At 44.8% G+C, this 18792-nt stretch overlaps 1 protein-coding gene across 3 annotated transcripts in view; it reads right to left on the bottom strand.

Moving 5' to 3' along the window:
• The window catches only part of LOC121877552 (lachesin-like), a 32307-nt gene that overhangs the window by 7322 nt on the left and 6193 nt on the right, over positions 1 to 18792 (bottom strand). For all 3 annotated transcript variants that reach the window (XM_042383345.1, XM_042383347.1, XM_042383346.1), the window contains exons 3-4: positions 13338 to 13496; positions 10258 to 10386 (exon numbers count right to left, since the gene is read on the bottom strand). In XM_042383345.1, coding sequence (XP_042239279.1) covers positions 10258 to 10386; positions 13338 to 13496 — 288 coding nt within the window. The remainder of the gene's footprint in view (positions 1 to 10257; positions 10387 to 13337; positions 13497 to 18792) is intronic.

The following is an 18792-nucleotide window of genomic DNA, read 5'->3' as shown; positions in this document are numbered from 1 at the left end:
AATTCTGCTTACCTTTTCTACCTCCTCTTATGTATTGTCATTCCTTTTCCTCCTTCCCCTCACCTCCCCCTTCCCTCTTGCCCCTTCCCCTCCACCCCTTCCCTCTACCCCTTCCTCCTCCTTCCCTCTTTTCTTCCCTCCACCTCCCCTTTCCTCACCATCCTCCCCTCCACAATCAGTTCCCCCTCTGCCCCTCCTCCCTCACCCCCAGCCTTGGGTGAAATTGCTACCTGTGGAAGTAATTGCTTAAGGGTCTACCTCATTATCATTTGGGTGTGTGTAATTAATTTGGTTCTAATCCTTTGTTTACATTTATCAGATGGTGGTGTGTGTGTGTGTGTGTGTGTGTGTGTGTGTGTGTGTGTGTGTGTGTGTGTGTGTATACATACATACATACAAATCTTATATCTCCATATTAACACAACCACAATTCAATGACAACGCTTTTGACCAGGTAAACACAATCCAACCACAATCTTATTTCTTTCTTACCTCACAATCTTACTTCAGTCCTGTGACTATATTATCATAAATCTACCACAATCTTATCATATTCCTACCACAATTCTACCACAACACCAACCACAAATCTTACATTCCAACCAAATCCCAACCACAATCCTTAAACAATCTTACCACAATCCTACCACACACGTATGCAAAGCTCATTAACACCTCCAGATTGAGCGACTTGCCTCTAATCACTTCATTAATCATTCAACTAAGCCTTAATGACTGATGGTATTGGGGATCTCTTTGAGTTTCTTATGTCGGGTATTAGAAAATATAGCAACACCCTGCCCTGTGTGTGTGTGTGTGTGTGTGTGTGTGTGTGTGTGTGTGTGTGTGACTATCGCCTAATTAATATCGCTAGTATTATTTCTACATTTACATACATACATACATATATTACATACACACATACATTACATACATACATACATACATACATACATACATACATACATACATACTCTCCAAGTCTGTATGAAAGTATGACCGAGAGGAGGCGCAGAGGTTCGTCCTAGTTAATAGTTTATTGAATTATTGATGAAGAACCGTTAATGATCCCGTGTATTATTTAATGAAGATAAATTAATTACTGTTTACATAAGAAAGACGGAGATGATGATGATGATGATGATGATGGGAGGTAGAGAGGTGGATGATAATGATGAGATGATGATGATGGTGATGATGATGGGAGGTAGAGAGGTGGATGATAATGATGAGATGATGATGATGATGATGATGATGGGAGGTAGAGAGGTGGATGATAATGATGAGATGATGATGATGATGATGGGAGGTAGAGAGGTGGATGATAATGATGAGATGATGATAATGATGATGATGATGATGGGAGGTAGAGAGGTAGATGATAATGACGAGATGATGATGATGATGATGGGAGGTACAGATATAGATAATAAGTTTTGTATTTTTGTCACTGCAATTCCTTATCTGTATGTATGTATGTATGTATGTATGTATGTATGTATGTATGTATGTATGTATGTATGTATATTTCAGTATTTTCTGCAATAAAATATAACTCGTGTTTATATATGTATCTTTGTATGTATGAATGAATGTGTAATATGTCTGTGTGGCTGTCTGTGTTACATATACATTAAAAGGAGCACATATTTATATTTCTTACATAAAACACTACACATTAATATTTCATAATTATCGTACATCATAACAAAGGCATCCCAAGCACGTCACTTCTTGGTATCGTATAAATGAATGTAAAGTGTCGTCGTTTATGGTTAATCGGACTATTTATTTATCTTTTATCAATTCTTCCATCATATTACCTACCTCCTTCCTTTAATGTAAAAGAATTATTATCGTTTTTCTTCCTCCCTCATTTATATAGTTTATGTACATATTTCGCTAAAATTCTTGTTGGATGTTTGTTTGAGACGTTCAGGTATTCTACACACGCTATCGAGTACCTCACATACATACACATACACACACACACACACACACACACACGCACACACACACACACACACACACACACACATACATACATACATACACATACACACACACACACACACACACACACACACACACACACACACACACACACACATACATACACACACACACACACACACACACACACATACACACACACACACACACACATACACACATACACACACACACACACATACACACACACACACATACATACATACATACATACATACACACACACATATACACACACACACACACACACACACACACACACACACACACACACACACATCGCGGTACTGGGAATTCCTATGTCAGTTCACTGCCTGTACTTGTTGCAGTCACTGTCTGTCTCTAGTAATTCCAATATTTATCTCTTCCTTGTTTGTCTAAAATGATGAGTATCTCTCTCTCCCTATCCTTTCCTACCTTCATACCAACTTAACCTAACCTAACCTAACCTAACCTTTACTCACCTGTCACTCACCTGTCACTCACCTGTAACTCACCTAATCCTCTTTACTATCATGGCAAAAACACATCATGCAATCCTTTCCTAATTCCCCGTTCCGCCTCCAATCCTCTTTCGTTACCTTTACTCCACTTCACCTTCCGTCACTCATCACCTTCCACTGGTAACTCACTGTCACTGTAAGTCCGAAAAACTGGTCATCTGCCGGGGTCGAACCCGGGACCTATGGATTAGAAGTCCATCGCGCTTTCCACTGCGCCACGGGGACACTACTATACTAGTAAATAATTTAGTAGTATGAGTCTTGCTGTGTTGTGGGTGTTGTGGGGGGAAGGAGGGGTGGATTATGGGGAGGGAGGGGTGTAGGGGGGTAGAGGGAGTAGAGTGAAAGGGAGGTTGTAATACGTGAGGGTTGTGGTGTGGGGAGGGGTGGGTGGGGAGGGGGTGTGGTGTGGGGAGGGGGTGGTGCAGGGGAAGGAGAGGATGTAGGAAGGGAGAGGAGGTACGGTGGGGATGAGGGGAGGAGGTGTAAGAAAAGGAGAGGAAGAGAGCGATAGAGACAGGAGTAGAAAGAGGAGAAAACAAGAGAAAGTAAGTGATAAAAAGAAAGATAAGAAAAGAAGATGAATAATACACGATGAGGTGAGAGAGAGAGAGAGAGGAGAGAGAGGAGAGGAGAAAATAACACCTCAGTTGGCATCATTTATAACTACCTGACTAGGCCTGTCTCTCAACCTCTTGATGATCATGTCTAAACCACGACCCAAAGTGAGCGATAATTTACCAACCCTGAACTAAACTATCTGAAAGCCCTTTATATTTTTTTGTTTGGCATATATCAGTAGAAATTTAAACGTGATTCTTAATGTATTTTGTATTGCATCGGTTTTTTTTCTATTCTTTAAGACATCATTTATTTGGTGTCCATTAGTCTCTCTCTCTCTCTCTCTCAGGTGGATATATACGCACATACATATAACACACACACACACACACACACACACACACACACACACACACACATATTATTTAATGAACAAATACTTAGTACGTATTTCTTAAATTCCAAAGGTGTTTTACAATACATTAAATTACTTCAATTACACTAATGTTTTTCTCCCTTAACCCCACCCCCTCCCTTCCCCAAGCCTTCTCTCTCTCTCTCTCTCTCTCTCTCTCTCTGCCGTCTTAGGAAGGTGATATATAGATACGAGAGTGTACGTTGTTCGTGTGTGATGTGAAGTGGGGTGTACGTTGTCTGTGATGTGGATGGGGAGTGTACGTTGTTCGTGGTGTGATGTGGATGTGGGGTGTACGTTGTTCGTGGTGTGATGTGGAAGTGGGAGTGTACGTTGTTCGTGGTGTGATGTGGATGTGGGGTGTACGTTGTTCGTGGTGTGATGTGGATGTGGGTGTACGTTGTTCGTGGTGTGATGTGGGGGTGTACGTTGTTCGTGGTGTGATGTGATGTGGGGTGTACGTTGTTCGTGGTGTGATCTGGGGGGGGAAGGTATACGTAAACATACATTGTTGTGTGGTTTGTGTCAAGTTTATGTGTAAGTTATGGTGGAATATGTATCCATGAGTCTACAGGTGTGTTGTGTGGTGGACAGGTGTACTAGGACAGGTGTGTTGTGGAGTGGACAGGTGTACTACGACAGGTGTGTTGTAAAGGTGGACAGGTGTGCTAGGACAGGTGTGTTGTAGAGTGGACAGGTGTACTAGGACAGGTGTGTTTTGTGGTGGACAGGTGCACTAAGACAGGTTTGTTGTGTGGTGGACAGGTGTACTAGGACAGGTGTGTTGTGGGTGGACAGGTGTGCTAGGACAGGTGTGTTGGTGGGGGTGGACAGGTGTGCTGTAGGACAGGCGTGTTGTGTGGTGGACGGGTGTGCTTGGACAGGTGTGTTGTGTGGTGGACAGGTGTACTAGGACAGGTGTGTTGTGAGTGGACAGGTGTACTAGGACGGGTGTGTTGTGGAAGTGGACAGGTGCTAGGACAGGTGTGTTGTGGTGGACAGGTGTGTAGGACAGGTGTGTGTGAAGTGGACAGGTGTACTAGGACAGGTGTTTTGTAAAGTGGACAGGTGTACTAGGACAGGTGTGTTGTAAAGGTGGACAGGTGTACTAGGACAGGTGTGTTTTTGTGGTGGACAGGTGCACTAAGACAGGTTTGTTGTGTGTGTGGTGGACAGGTGTGTCTAGGACAGGTGTGTTGTGAGTGGACAGGTGTACTGAGGACAGGCGTGTTGTGTGTTGGACAGGTGTCTTGGACAGGTGTGTTTGTGTGGTGGACAGGTGTACTAGGACAGGTGTGTTGTAAAGTGGACAGGTGTCTAGGACAGGTGTGTTGTGAAGTGGACAGGTGTACTACGGACAGGTGTGTTGTGAAGAGGACAGGTGTACTGGGACAGGTGTGTGTTGTGAGTGGACAGGTGTACTAGGACAGGTGTGTTGGAGGTGGACGGGTGTACTAGGACAGGCGTGTTGTGTGGTGGACAGGTGTGCTTGGACAGGTGTGTTGTGTGGTGGACAGGTGTACTAGGACAGGTGTGTTGTGGAAGTGGACAGGTGTGCTAGGACAGGTGTGTTTTGTGGTGGACAGGTTCACTAAAACAGGTGTGTTGTGTGGTGGACAGGTTACTTGGACAGGTGTGTTGTGTGGTGGACAGGTGTACTAGGACAGGTGTGTTGTGTGGACAGGTGTGCTAGGACGGGGTGTTGTGTGGTGGACAGGTGTACTAGGACAGGCGTGTTGTGTGGTGGACAGGTGTACTAGGACAGGTGTGTTGTGTGGTGGACAGGTGTTCTAGGACGGGTGTGTTGTGTGGTGGACAGGTGTACTAGGACAGGTGTGTTGTGGTTGGACAGGTGTACTGGACAGGTGTGTTGTGTGGTGGACAGGTGTACTAGGACAGGCGTGTTGTGGTGGACAGGTGTACTTGGACGGGTGTGTTGTGTGGTGGACAGGTGTACTAGGACAGGTGTGTTGTAGTAGACAGGTGTGCGGACTGTTGTGTGTGGTTGGACAGGTGTACTAGGACAGGTGTGTTGTGTGGTGGACAGGTGTACTAGGACAGGTGTGTTGTGTGTTGGACAGGCTGTACTAGGACAGGTGTGTTGTGTGGTGGAGGTGTTCTAGGACAGGTGTGTTGTGTGGTGGACAGCTGTACTAGGACAGGTGTGTTGTGTGGTGGACAGGCTGTGCTAAGACAGGTGTGTTGTGTGGTGGACAGGCTGTACTAGGACAGGTGTGTTGTGTGGTGGACAGGTTGTGCTAGGACAGGTGTGTTGTGTGGTGGACAGGCTGTACTGGGACGGTGTAGTGTGTGGTTGGACAGGTGTGCTAGGACAGGTGTGTTGTGTGGTGGGCTGTACTAGGACAGGTGTGTTGTGTGGTTGGACAGGTGTACTAGGACAGGTGTGTTGTGTGGTGGACAGGTGTACTAGGACAGGTGTGTGTTTGTGTGTGGTTGGACAGGCTGTACTAGGACAGGTGTGTTGTGTGGTGGACAGGCTGTACTAGGACAGGTGTGTTGTGTGGTGGACAGGTGTTCAGGACAGGTGTGTGTTGTGTGGTGGACAGGGCTGTACTAGGACAGGTGTGGTGTGTGGTGGACAGGTGTTCTAGGACAGGTGTGTTGTGTGGTGGACAGGTGTACTGGGACAGGTGTGTTGTGTGGTGGGCAGGCTGTACTAGCACAGGTGTGTTCTGTTGTGGACAGGTGTTCTAGGACAGGTGTGTTGTGTGGTGGACAGGCTGTACTAGCACAGGTGTGTTGTGTGGTGGACAGGTGTTCTAGGACAGGTGGGAGGCTGTCTGGGACAGGTGTGTTGTGTGGTGGACAGGCTGTACTGCAGGTGTGTTCTGTTGGGGACAGGTGTTCTAGGACAGGTGTGTTGTGTGGTGGACAGGCTGTACTAGCACAGGTGTGTTCTGTTGTGGACAGGTGTACTAGGACAGGTGTGTTGTGTGGTGGACCAGGCTGTACTAGGACAGGTGTGTTGTGTGGTGGACAGGTGTTCTAGGACAGGTGTGTTGTGTGGTGGACAGGCTGTACTGGGACAGGTGTGTTGTGTGGTGGACAGGTGTACTAGGACAGGTGTGTTGTGTGGTGGACAGGTGTACTAGGACAGGTGTGTTGTGTGGTGGACAGGCTGTACTGGGACAGGTGTGTTGTGTGGTGGACAGGTGTTCTGGGACAGGTGTGTTGTGTGGTGGACAGGCTGTACTGGGACAGGTGTGTTGTGTGGTGGACAGGCTGTACTAGGACAGGTGTGTTGTGTGGTGGACAGGTGTTCTAGGACAGGTGTGTTGTGTGGTGGACAGGCTGTACTGGGACAGGTGTGTTGTGTGGTGGACAGGCTGTACTGGGACAGGTGTGTTGTGTGGTGGACAGGCTGTACTAGGACAGGTGTGTTGTGTGGTGGACAGGTGTTCTAGGACAGGTGTGTTGTGTGTGGTGGACAGGGCTGCTGGGACAGGTGTGTGTGTGTGGTGGACAGGCTGTACTGGGACAGGTGTGTTGTGTGGTGGACAGGCTGTACTGGGACAGGTGTGTTGTGTGGTGGACAGGCTGTACTGGGACGGTGTGTTGTGGTGGACAGGCTGTACTAGGACAGGTGTGTTGTGTGGTGGATAGGTGTGAAATCTCTCTCTCTCTCTCTCTCTCTCGTGAAAATTATTGTCGTTCACACACACACACACACACACACACGTCTCTTAAATTATTACACCATAAAAAATAAACTTTGATTTAGTGAATTACCAACAGTGGAAAAAAAATTATCTCATTTCTGCCCCTCCTCACCACTGCCCCTCAAACCCCCCCTCCTCCCCCATTACCGCCGCCCTCGCCCCTCCCACCCCCTTTGCAACCATAAACTGTACTGGCTGAGTTATACCAGAGTCAAGTCCAGTTCGCCTGTCCTCAAGTTTTAATAGAGTGTTAAAAACAATAGTCACATTAAAATTACGTTTCATGTGTAATCCATGTTCGTTGGCGTAAGATAATCGGGTTAGATTATTGAGGTTTTTTTAAAAGATAATCGGGTTAAATTATGTTTTACGATAATCCTGTTAATTGATTTAGTTTTTACGATAATCATGTTGTATAATTGAGTTTTTTTATGATTATTGTGTTGAATTATTTTGTGTAAGGAAGTCAATTACTAAGACTATATAATCCCTATTTGATAATAATCGTTAATATAATTGACGATACTAGCTGCCACTCTATCATGCGTTAGCTACCCGTGATAAGGTGAAGCTAGTGGTTGTGTTTTGCTATTTGCTATTTAGCGGTGGTGTGTTGCTATTATATATTCAACCCACACCCACCTTTTTCAGTGCCCCGCCTCAACCCAACCCAACCCAACCCAGCCAACCCAACCCAACCCAGCACCCAGCTAGCACAACCCAACCTACACACCAACCCAACCCAACCTAACCCAACCCAACCCCAACCCAGCCCAACCTTCACCCACCCAACCTAGCACAACCTAACCCAGCCCAGCCCAGCTTCCCAGCCCAGCCCAGCCTAGCACCGCCCAGCCTACCTAACCCACTCCAGCTACCCAACCTACCCCCCAACCCAACCTACCCACCCAGCTGCTTGCCAGCCCCAACCCACCCAACCCAGCCCAGCCTGCTTCCAGCCCAGCCTAACCCAGCCCAACCCAACCTCAACCCAACCCAACCCAGCCCAGCCTCAACCCTAACACAACCTAACACAACTACACAACCTCCCACAACCCAACCCAACCCAACCTAACCCAACACACCTAACATGCTAACCCAACCTAACCTAACCTAACCCAACCTAACCTAACCCCTGGTAAGTGTGATATAGGGACGAGGTTCAAGGGCGTATGTCAACTTGTGAGAACACTTTTACTGTCAACATAAAACTCCAGTATAGTGAAGATAGCAAAGTAAAGATCCTCCTCCTCCTCCTCCTCCTCCTTCGTCTGTTCTTCTTCCTCCTCTTCCTGTTCTTCCTTCTCTTCCTGTTCTTCCTACTCTTCCTGTTCCTCCTACTCTTCCTGTTCCTCCTCTTCCTCCTCCCCTTGTTCCTCCTCATGTTCCTCCTCCTCGTCCATCACCACCACCACCACTTCCTCCTACTGCCCCTGTTCTCCTCCTCCTCCTGTTCCTCCTCCTCCTCCTCCTCTCCCTCCTCTCCCTCGGGATGGAAAAAAAATCGAATGGATAAATCCCGCATAATAGAAGTGATAATAAAAGAATGAGAAGAGGAATCAGAAGGATGGAAAGATAAGTAGATATAAGGATGGGTAGATAGACAAAGAAAAAGATAAGCAAGTAGATAGAGGAGATGACATACATACATACATACATACATACATACATACATACATACATACATACATACAGCCTTCATGTATTATTCCTATGATAAATATACAGTAATTACACTACAGATACCCACAACAAAATTACTAAATTCATAACTACAAAAAAAAAATACATAAACTACAGTGAAGTTGAGAGATATACCAGTATATTTCAGGAAACTTGACCCATATTCACAAAAGCACGTAAGTTGTTTTTTGTTTGTTTTTCTCTTTTGTTTTATTCTGAGTGATGGGATAATGTAGTTAAATAATTCACTTAAGTTACGAGAAAAATAATGGTTTCTCTTTGGATGTTACGTTTAAATGTATTTATTTAGTTGATAGATAGATGGAGAGAGAGAGAGAGATAGATAGATAGAGAGAGAGAGAGAGAGAGAGAGAGAGAGAGAGAGAGAGAGAGAGAGAGATTTGGGTACATGAACTAAAAAATGACGTCGAAATTACACACAGAGACTCGACCATACTAAGATACTTTCCTCGTCCCATAAGTTAGGTTTTGGAAATTAAGTTTAAAGTTACTGAAAATAATGGACCCAGATCTGATTTATCCTTTTAACTTCTACTCAAAGAAGTTAAAAGACCCCTTGAAGAGGGAGGTTAGGTTACGTTAGGTTTAGGTTACGGTTAGGTTAGGTTAGGTTACGTTAGGTTAGGTTACGTTAGGTTTAGGTTACGGTTAGGTTAGTTTTGTGTTTAGTTTACCCTACCAAAAATTCTGCCACTACTGACTTGACTGCAGGATGTTTTTTTTTTAAATAAGGGATACTGTATTACCTCTCTCTCTCTCTCTCTCTCTCTCTCTCTCTCTCTCTCTCTCTTTTTTTACCTACCCAACCCAACCAACCAGGAAACCCAACACCACAGCAGTTATTCCCAGCACAAGAGGAGGTTGAGGGCAATAGTCTGTTTGTGTAACATTATTCCCGCCTCGCCACAATGTTGTGTTATGACCCCCATCACACAACACCGGGCTTTAAATTCCACTGTATTTTGACGAGACAACATTTTTGGGTGTTTTTTTTTTTTTAATGTTTGATGTTACTGACTGTAGCGATTATGTTGTTTTACCGAAGTAGAGATTTATAATGAAATTGATAAAGTGTTGAAGAATGGGATAATAATAATAATAATAATAATAATAATAATAATAATAATAATGAAACAATAATTAATACATGAATAACAACAGCAACAACATACAATAACAATAATCAATAACCTAACCTAACCTAACCACACTGTAAAACCATAAGAATAGCACAGAATATATAAATAAATATTATATATAAAAAACCCACACTACAGAAAACGGTTGAGGGGGAACTGATCTGATTCCACGCACCTCTCTCTCTCTCTCTCTCTCTCTCTCTCTCTCTCTCTCTCTCTCTCTCTCTCTCTCATGTACTCACACTGCACTTGAAGAATGATCCTCTTAGAGACGGAGGGCGGCACGTCGTTGGAGGCGATACAGAGATACGCCCCCATGTGGAGACGAGACACAGTGGGTATATGGAGAACTTCTGAATCCGTCACCTTCACTGTGGAAGAAGAGATAGGAGAACACAGGGGTTACTAGGAGAACTTGAAGGAGATAGTGTATATTATCTCTCTCTCTCTCTCTCTCTCTCTCTCTCTCTCTCTCTCTCATGACCAATTCATCTAATAGATATAACCCCCTAATTCTTGCGCATTGCACTAACACCCGTAACACTACTAAAAGTAATTGAAGAAAAGCACGGAGGCAGATTCGTAAAAGACACACACACACACACACACACACACACACACACACACACACACACACACACACACAGCCCTCCTCCAAATTGCTTCGGACTGGACAAAAATTTTCCAGAGGGTTCTGTAGTGACGTTCTGGAGAATAAGCGATAATAAACAATGTATATATTCAGTTGCATGGGACACCCCTCCCCCTCTCTCCACTTACTCCCCACCCCCCCCCTCCTTACCTACCGAGGATATCAGGTATAAACAAAGTATATACACACACACACACACAACAAAACACTCATCTACAGACCCCCCCTACACACACACCCACACATACCTACACACATAAACACACAAACCCATACACAACCTCCCTCCCCCACATTTTCCCCACACACAAACATCTGGAAGTTGGAATCCTTGTAAAATGATGCAGTCTTATCAGTTAACACGGAAAAGATAAGCAAGCGATATATGGGTATAAAAGTTACTTCCAGTAGTCTCAAACAGGCTAGTTCTATCTCTCTTATTTCTCACAGGGTCTCATATCTCTCTTATTTCTCACAGGGCCTCTATCTCTTTTATCTCTCACAGGGTCTCTCTCTCTCTTATCTCTCACATGGTCTCTCTCTCTTATCTCTCCCCTTGGGGGTCTCTATCTCTTATCTCTCACAGGGTCTCTCTCTTATTTCTCACAGAGGTCTCTCTCTTATCTCTCCCTGAGATCTCTCTCTTATCTCTCACGGTCTCTCTCTTATCTCTCCTGAGGTCTCTCTCTCTTATCTCTCACCAGGGTCTCTCTCTCTTATCTCTCTGGGGTCTCTCTCTCTTATCTCTCACAGGGGTCTCTCTCTTATCTCTTACAGGGTCTCTATCTCTCTTTTCTCTCACAGGGTCTCATATCTCTCTTATCTCTCACAGGGTCTCTCTCTCTTATCTCTCACAGGGTCTCTATCTCTCTTTTCTCTCACAGGGTCTCTATCTCTCTTTTCTCTCACAGGGTCTCATATCTCTCTTATCTCCAAGCCTTCCCTGTGCTTCAAAACGTTTAACACTGGTGACTCTCTCTCTCTCTCTCTCTCTCTCTCTCTCTCTCAGAACAACTCCTCCTTTGAAGTTGGTCTCAGGGTTCCAGGTTATCGAGGTCTGTGTCCGGACCACAGTCTCTCTCTCTCTGGTCTCCACCGGCCCGGAACACCGTCCTGACCCTATCCTATGTCACACTTTTTATCACCTATTTTCATGTTTTAAGACCTCTCTCTCTCTCTCTCTCTCTCTCATCTCTCTCTCTCTCTCGCCTTCCTTCCATCATAACTCCTTCCTCTTTCTTCCTCTCCCCCTCCTCCCCCACTCCTTCCTCCCACCTACTCCCCCCCCACTGTGTTAGGCGCAGGAGGAGTTACCACGTGGGAGTAAGTGACAGGGGTGGACCCCTAGACTATCGTAACGAGGATTATGTCACCTTCAAGCTCTAACCTCCCCGAATACCAAACAGCTGGAAGGAGGAGGGAAGGGGGATTGAGGGTGAGGAGGGAGGGTTAAGGAGGTGAGGAGGAGAAAGGGGTTAAGGGAGTGAAGGAGGAGGAAGAAGGGGGTTAAAGAATTGAGGGAGGAGGAGAAGAGTTAAGGGGTGAGGAGGAGGAGGAAAGGGGTTAAGGTGAGGAGGAGGGGGTTAGGGGTGAGGGAGGAGGAGAAGGGTTAAGGGGTGAGGAGGAGGTTAAGGTGAGGGAGGAGGAGGAGTGAGGAGGAGGAAATGAGGAGGTTGAGGTGTGTGGAGAGAAAGAAAGGAGAAAGAAGAAGGAAGAGATGGTGAGAAGGGATGGATGTGGAGGATTGAAGAGGGTGTGTGTGTGTGAGGGACAGGTGTGTATGAGATGCCTGATTTATGGCAGGTACACCAGTGGCCATCATCACTCTTCCTACCTGTATATAGCACAGGTGTATTGGACGGTCATGCACTTGTGTGGGGGGTGGGGGAGGGGGTGTGTGGGGGAAGGGGGTATGTGGGGGGGGGAGCGGGTGAGGGGGAAGGGACGTGGGGGGGGCTGTAAAGTAGACGTTTGTATTATGTTTATGAGCCCGAAATAAATAAAAAACTCACAAAATAAACCACAAAACTCACAACATAAACCACAAACTCACAAAATAAACCACAAAAACACAAAATAAATCACAAAATCACAGAATAAACCACAAACTCACAAAATAAACCACAAACTCACAAAATAAACCACACACTCACAAAATAAACCACAAACTCATAAAATAAACCACAAACAAATTAAACCACAATTTCACAAAATAAACCACAAACCTCACAAAATAAACCAAAAACTCACAAAATAAACCCAAAACTCACAAAATAAACCACAAAATTCACAAAATAAACCACAAAACTCACAAAATAAACAGCAAAATCACAAAATATACCACAAAAATCACAAAATCTACCACAAACTCAAAATAAACCACAGAATCACATAATAAACCACAAAACTCACTAAATAAAATACAGAATCACAAAATAAATCACAAAACTCATAAAATAAACCACAAAATCACAAAATAAATCACAAAATCACAATATAAACCGCAAACTCACAAAATAAACCACAAACAAATAAACAACAAACACAAAATAAACCATAAACTCACAAAATATACCACAAACCCACAAAATAAACAACAAATTTACATAATAAACCACAAAACTCACAAAATAAACCACAAAACTCACAAAATAAACCACAAAAACTCACAATTAATGCCGTTGTTTATGTCAATCTTGCCACCATCCTCCCTCTTCCACGATATAACAGGTTTAGGTGACCCTCTTGCCCTACACTCCAGGGTGACGTCTTGCCCTTCCTTCACCACCACCTCCGAGCTGCTCTCGTCGTCAATGATGTCCGGCGGTACTGTTCAGGGAGAGAGAAAAAAGGCGTGAGGATGTAGAGAAAATAACGTGAGGATGTAGAGAAAATAACGTGAGGATGTAGAGAAAATAACGTGAGGATGTAGAGAAAATAACGTGTGTGTAGAAAAAATAACGTGTGTGTAGAAAAAATAACGTGAGGATGTAGAGAAAATAACGTGAGGATGTAGAGAAAATAACGAGAAAATAACGTGAGGTGTGTGTAGAAAAAATAACGTGAGGATGTAGAGAAAATAACGTGTGTGTAGAGAAAATAACGTGAGGATGTAGAGAAAATAACGTGAGGATGTAGAGAAAATAACGTGAGGATGTAGAGAAAATAACGTGTGTAGAGAAAATAACGTGAGGATGTAGAGAAAATAACGTGTGTAAAGAAAATAACGTGTGTGTAGAGAAAATAACGTGAGGATGTAGAGAAAATAACGTGAGGATGTACAGAAAATAACGTGAGTGTAGAGATAATGGCGTGAGGAAGGTATTAAATCATTCAACATTTAATTAATCCCACGAGAAAACATCCACCAGTTTAATCAGTAAAAAATAACTATAAGCTGACTAAACACACCTCATTACATCATTAAAAACATCTAAACATTAAACATTAGCGATATTTAGAGAGCTAATCCTTAGGATGTTTAAAATAGAACACCTAAACATTATTAAAAACATCTAAACATTAGCGTTCACTAAATACCGTTCATGATCACAGAGCGTTTCATCTCTGTTTGATTATATTTTGTAAAGGAATTTTGTTATATCTAGGTTAGGTTAGAGTTAGACAGACAGACAGACAGATAGACAGACAGACAGACAGACACCCAGACAGACACGCAGACAGACACCCAGACAGAGAATAAGAATAAAAAAGACAAGAATATAAAAATAGTAACACGAGAGAGAACACCAACGAGAGACAAGAGACAGACTCAAAAGCAACAGGAGAGAGAGAGAGAGAGAGAGAGAGAGAGAGGCACGGGACGTAATTTTAGAGTGAGAGACGTGAGAGGTTAGGTCCTTCATCAGCGTCTCTCAGTCACAAGTGTTCAAAAAATCCACAAATGGAGCTCTAGGGACTTGCCACTCTGCTCCCTGGGCGAGTTTATGAAGGGAGTTAAGACTGCCTTGCATCCAGCCCCCCAGTCTTTATTATTCTCTTGTTGTTGTTGTTTTGGGTCCTACTGTTGTTGTTATTACTGTTGTTTTTGGTCCTGTTGTTGTTGTTGTTGTTGTTGTTGTTGTTTTGGGTCCTACTGTTGTTGTTATTACTGTTGTTTTTGGTCCTGTTGTTGTTGTTGTTGTTGTTTTGGGTCCTACTGTTGTTGTTATTACTGTTGTTTTTGGTCCTGTTGTTGTTGTTGTTGTAGTTTGTTGTTTTTTGGCCCCACTGTTGTTGTTGTTGTTGTTGTTGTTGTTGTTGCTGTTGTTGTTGTTGTTTGTTGTTGTTGCTTGTATGGAGTCCTACTGTTGTTGTTGTTGCTGTTACTGTTGCTGTTGTTGTTGTTGTGGTTGTTGTTTTTGGCCCCACTGTTGTTGTTGTTATTTGTCATTATTATACTGTTGCTGTTTTAGGCTTTGCTGCATCTGTTGTTTTGTTCTGTACTTGTTTAATGAAGATGGTAGGAAGAGACACACACATCATCATCATCACTAAGACACTGCTTCACACATACAGCACGAGCTCCTCACTATTACTGCTTGTCATAATGTTCACTTTTCCCTCTATAGAATTACAAAGGGAATGGCCGGGCGGGGAAGGAAGCACGGTGGGCAGTATGAGACCTTCCTGACGAGGGTAAGGCAGAGGTTAGTGTCCTTCCACCCGCTTGTAAATATCATGTTTCCTGCTACTGAGATGCCGTGGCTCAGCAGTTAACGCCCTGGACTTCCAAACCGAGAGACACGCGTTCGATCCCATGGCCAAGGCAGGGTTACGGTGTGAGAAAATGGGCAGGTAACTCTCTCTTGACCGCACACTAAGAGAGCTCTCTCCTCACTTGCCAGGTCTCATCCACACATAATGAGGTATGAGGATAGGATAGGATAGGCTGGTTAGATTAGGTTAGGTTATGTTAATAAGACAGTAGCCAAAACTCCCCAGCAATCAACTCTCCCCGCAGCCTCGAGGCGTCGTCCTCTTCCTATGAAGATCTCGATGCAACAAGCTTGTCAGTAAATTGTCCACTTGTCTTCCCCTTCCTTCCCTCTCCCCACCCTCCTATCCAACACTTCCTCCCTTTCTCCCATCCTCTTCCCCCCTCTCCTGCACCCTCCCCCATCCCTCACTACCTCCCTTCCCCTTCCCTTCCCCATAACTCAGCCCGGTGCGGTCATTGGCCCAAACACTGGGTAGTTTGTTATCCTGGGAGAGGGTCAGACTAGCGCCACAATGTTGGACGGAGATGGCCGGAACTGGCTACTAAAACCTAGACCGTCCACTCTGTATCCGCGCCCCTCCGGAACCTCGCTCAAGAACCACCCGCCAGCGCCCACCACTCACTCTCCTGGACGTCAGACGATCCTACCTCACTTCTCACGGGCGCCAGACGATTCTACCTCACTCTCACGGGCACCAGACGATCCTACCTTACTCTTCACGGGCGCCAGACGATTCTACCTCACTCTCACGGGCACCAGACGATCCTACCTTACTCTTCACGGGCGCCAGACGATCCTACCTCACTCTTCACGGGCGCCAGACGAACCTACCTCACTCCTCACGGTCGCCAGACGATCCTACCTCACCCCTCACAGGCGCCTGGTATTGTGTCTGGCATGTGGCTCTGAGGACTGTGTGTGTGTTACTTAAAAAAAGGACGGAAGAGCTCGCCAAGGAAGAGGACTACAAACAGACTTCTTTTACTTGCGACATATATTCGTGCTATTGGAGTTTTAAGTTAGTTTACCTTAAAAAAAAGTTTGGTTTATGTTTTGAGGGATAACTATAAAGGAACTTGTCTTCGTTTACGATAGAGAGGTGGGAGTGGTAAGTTTATTTACGATTTGGAGTTTGTTTATATAGAGGGGAGGGGACAACTGTACACAGCCTCCCCTCTCCTTTACGATTCATTGGTGGAGATCATCGACGTGTTTACTCTGGATTAGAATTGCTTGCTTTATATACATTACGTTCGTCTCTCTGTCAACATCGTTTTCTAAGTTTATTGATTGAAGGTGAATGCCGTAAGTTTTTTAAGTCAACATTGAGTTAAAGATACATCAATAAATAACTTAAATTTGGCTAACCTAACCTAACCTAACCTAACCTAACCAACACCGAGATAGCGTGAGTGTGGGGCGACGTCTTCCTTCATAAACGATCCACTAAGTTTTACTCCTCTTGTGTCACTTCCTGATCCTCTCTAACTTAAGGACTTTTGTTTTAAGGTTTATTATTTCGTCAATAGGTTTGGTTTTGTTTGACATTTCATGATAATGTTGTTGTATTTTATCTCTCTACCGTAAATAGATTCTGGTAGTACATCCATTGTTATTGTAGATGTCTCTCTCTCTCTCTCTCTCTGTCTCTCCATATCGTCAAAATTTAATAAACACCACATTAACTCATCGACAAACACGCAATTCCTTTAAAGTTCTCAATAACATCATCTCTCTACCACCAACAACCTCTCCACTGACTGACACACCCAAACAACAGCGTGTCTTAAACTCCTTTGGACGACGAGTGTCATTCCCGCGGACACCACCACCACCACCACCTCCACCACCTCCTTCTCCCTCCCTCCATCATCTGTCTCAAGACCTGTAGAAGAAGCTACAGGAATCGACCACTTAGGTATATTGGCCGGCACAAGAAGCAGGCGGGGAACTGAGACGATCAAATTGTCAACGAGTTCTGTGTGTGTGGTGGGGTAGAAGGGGGAGGGATGGGGGGAGAGGTTCCTTAAGAAAGTTTCCTCCTTGGATTCTGTGAGGAGGTGGGCGGCGTTATTGTGTTTGTGATGATGGGGAACCAAAAAAGTTTCTCTTCCCTCCCTCCCTCTCTCTCTCTCTAAGTCGATGGATTGGTTCACTTACTCCCAGACCCCAGGCAGAGCTGATCAAGTTGTCTGACTTATACGGCCCGTAAACCTCCTCATCGCGGCCATTGTTGAGGGGGTGGGGGGAAAAGTAGGGATGGATGGATGGACGGAGGAAGGGATGGAAGGATGGGGGGATGGAAGGATGGGGGGATGGAGAGAAGGGGGATGGAGGGAAGGGGGATAGAGGGTGGGAGGGAGGAAGGCTTCTTAAACTTTGTCTGGCTGAGTTGACCTGAAACTAAGGTTTTGGTCTTTGTGTTTCTAGCTGGTCGTGACCGAGGGTGAGATCTCTAACCTACCCTAACCTAACCTAACCTACCCTAACACGAAATAATGTCTGTAACAACACCCCGATTGGCTCTTAACACAATCTCTCCCCCTAATCCCACAACAAACCACATCTCTCATCACTTCAACTAACCACTCAAACAATCCTCTTCTCACCCCTTCACCTCCTGTCACCCTCCCTCCCCCAACCCACCCCCCTCCCCTCCCCCCTAACTATCCACACATAAACCATCAAATACCAGTCTCTTATCTTCAAATCATTACCAAGTCCCTCAGGCAGATGGTCTCACTGTCTTCCGTTTCCTTCGTGATCTCCGTCAGTAGTGGAGTGAGTTATGAGGGCGTGGGTGAGGCGGAACAAGTGTCGGTACCTCATAAGCCAGGCGAGGTCGTTTTAGGATGCCTTGGCGGCTTCCGACAGACCCTGAGAGATCCTTCCATCCTTCGGTAACGTCTTAGAGAAGGAGGAGGTCTCTCTCTCTCTCTCTCTGTCTCTCTCTCTCTCTGACAAGTACTTCAGTTGATTAAGAGAATTTGGAAAAGTTAGGTCATATATCTTATCGAGTCACTGCTTACATCTCCGGCCATTTTGTTGTGATGAGGGGCAAGTCATGAGGGTGATGGTGAGGAGACAGATGATGGTGATGAAAATGATGATGTTGGTGATGATGAAAGTGATGGTGGTAGTGGTAACGTGGGTGAGGATAGTGATGGTGATGATGGTGGTGGTGGTGTTATCTATGGTGAGGATGGTAAAGGTGGTGATGCTAGTGATGATAATGTCGATAGTGATAATAAGAAGCGTGTCCCATAGCCCATATGGTGCCACGACACGTCACCTAGCCCATATATTTTAGAGGCTGAAAATCCATCAAATTAACAAGAGATAAACAGTGACTGAGAACCTTCTTTACATCATCTAGACAACCAACAAGTGGATTAGACGTCAAT

Source organism: Homarus americanus, unplaced genomic scaffold (assembly GCF_018991925.1).
Source record: "Homarus americanus isolate GMGI-L3 unplaced genomic scaffold, GMGI_Hamer_2.0 scaffold45469, whole genome shotgun sequence".
Classification (NCBI taxonomy): domain Eukaryota; kingdom Metazoa; phylum Arthropoda; class Malacostraca; order Decapoda; family Nephropidae; genus Homarus; species Homarus americanus.
The sequence above is the reverse complement of the archived record's forward strand: the minus strand, read 5'-3'. Positions and strand labels throughout refer to the sequence as shown.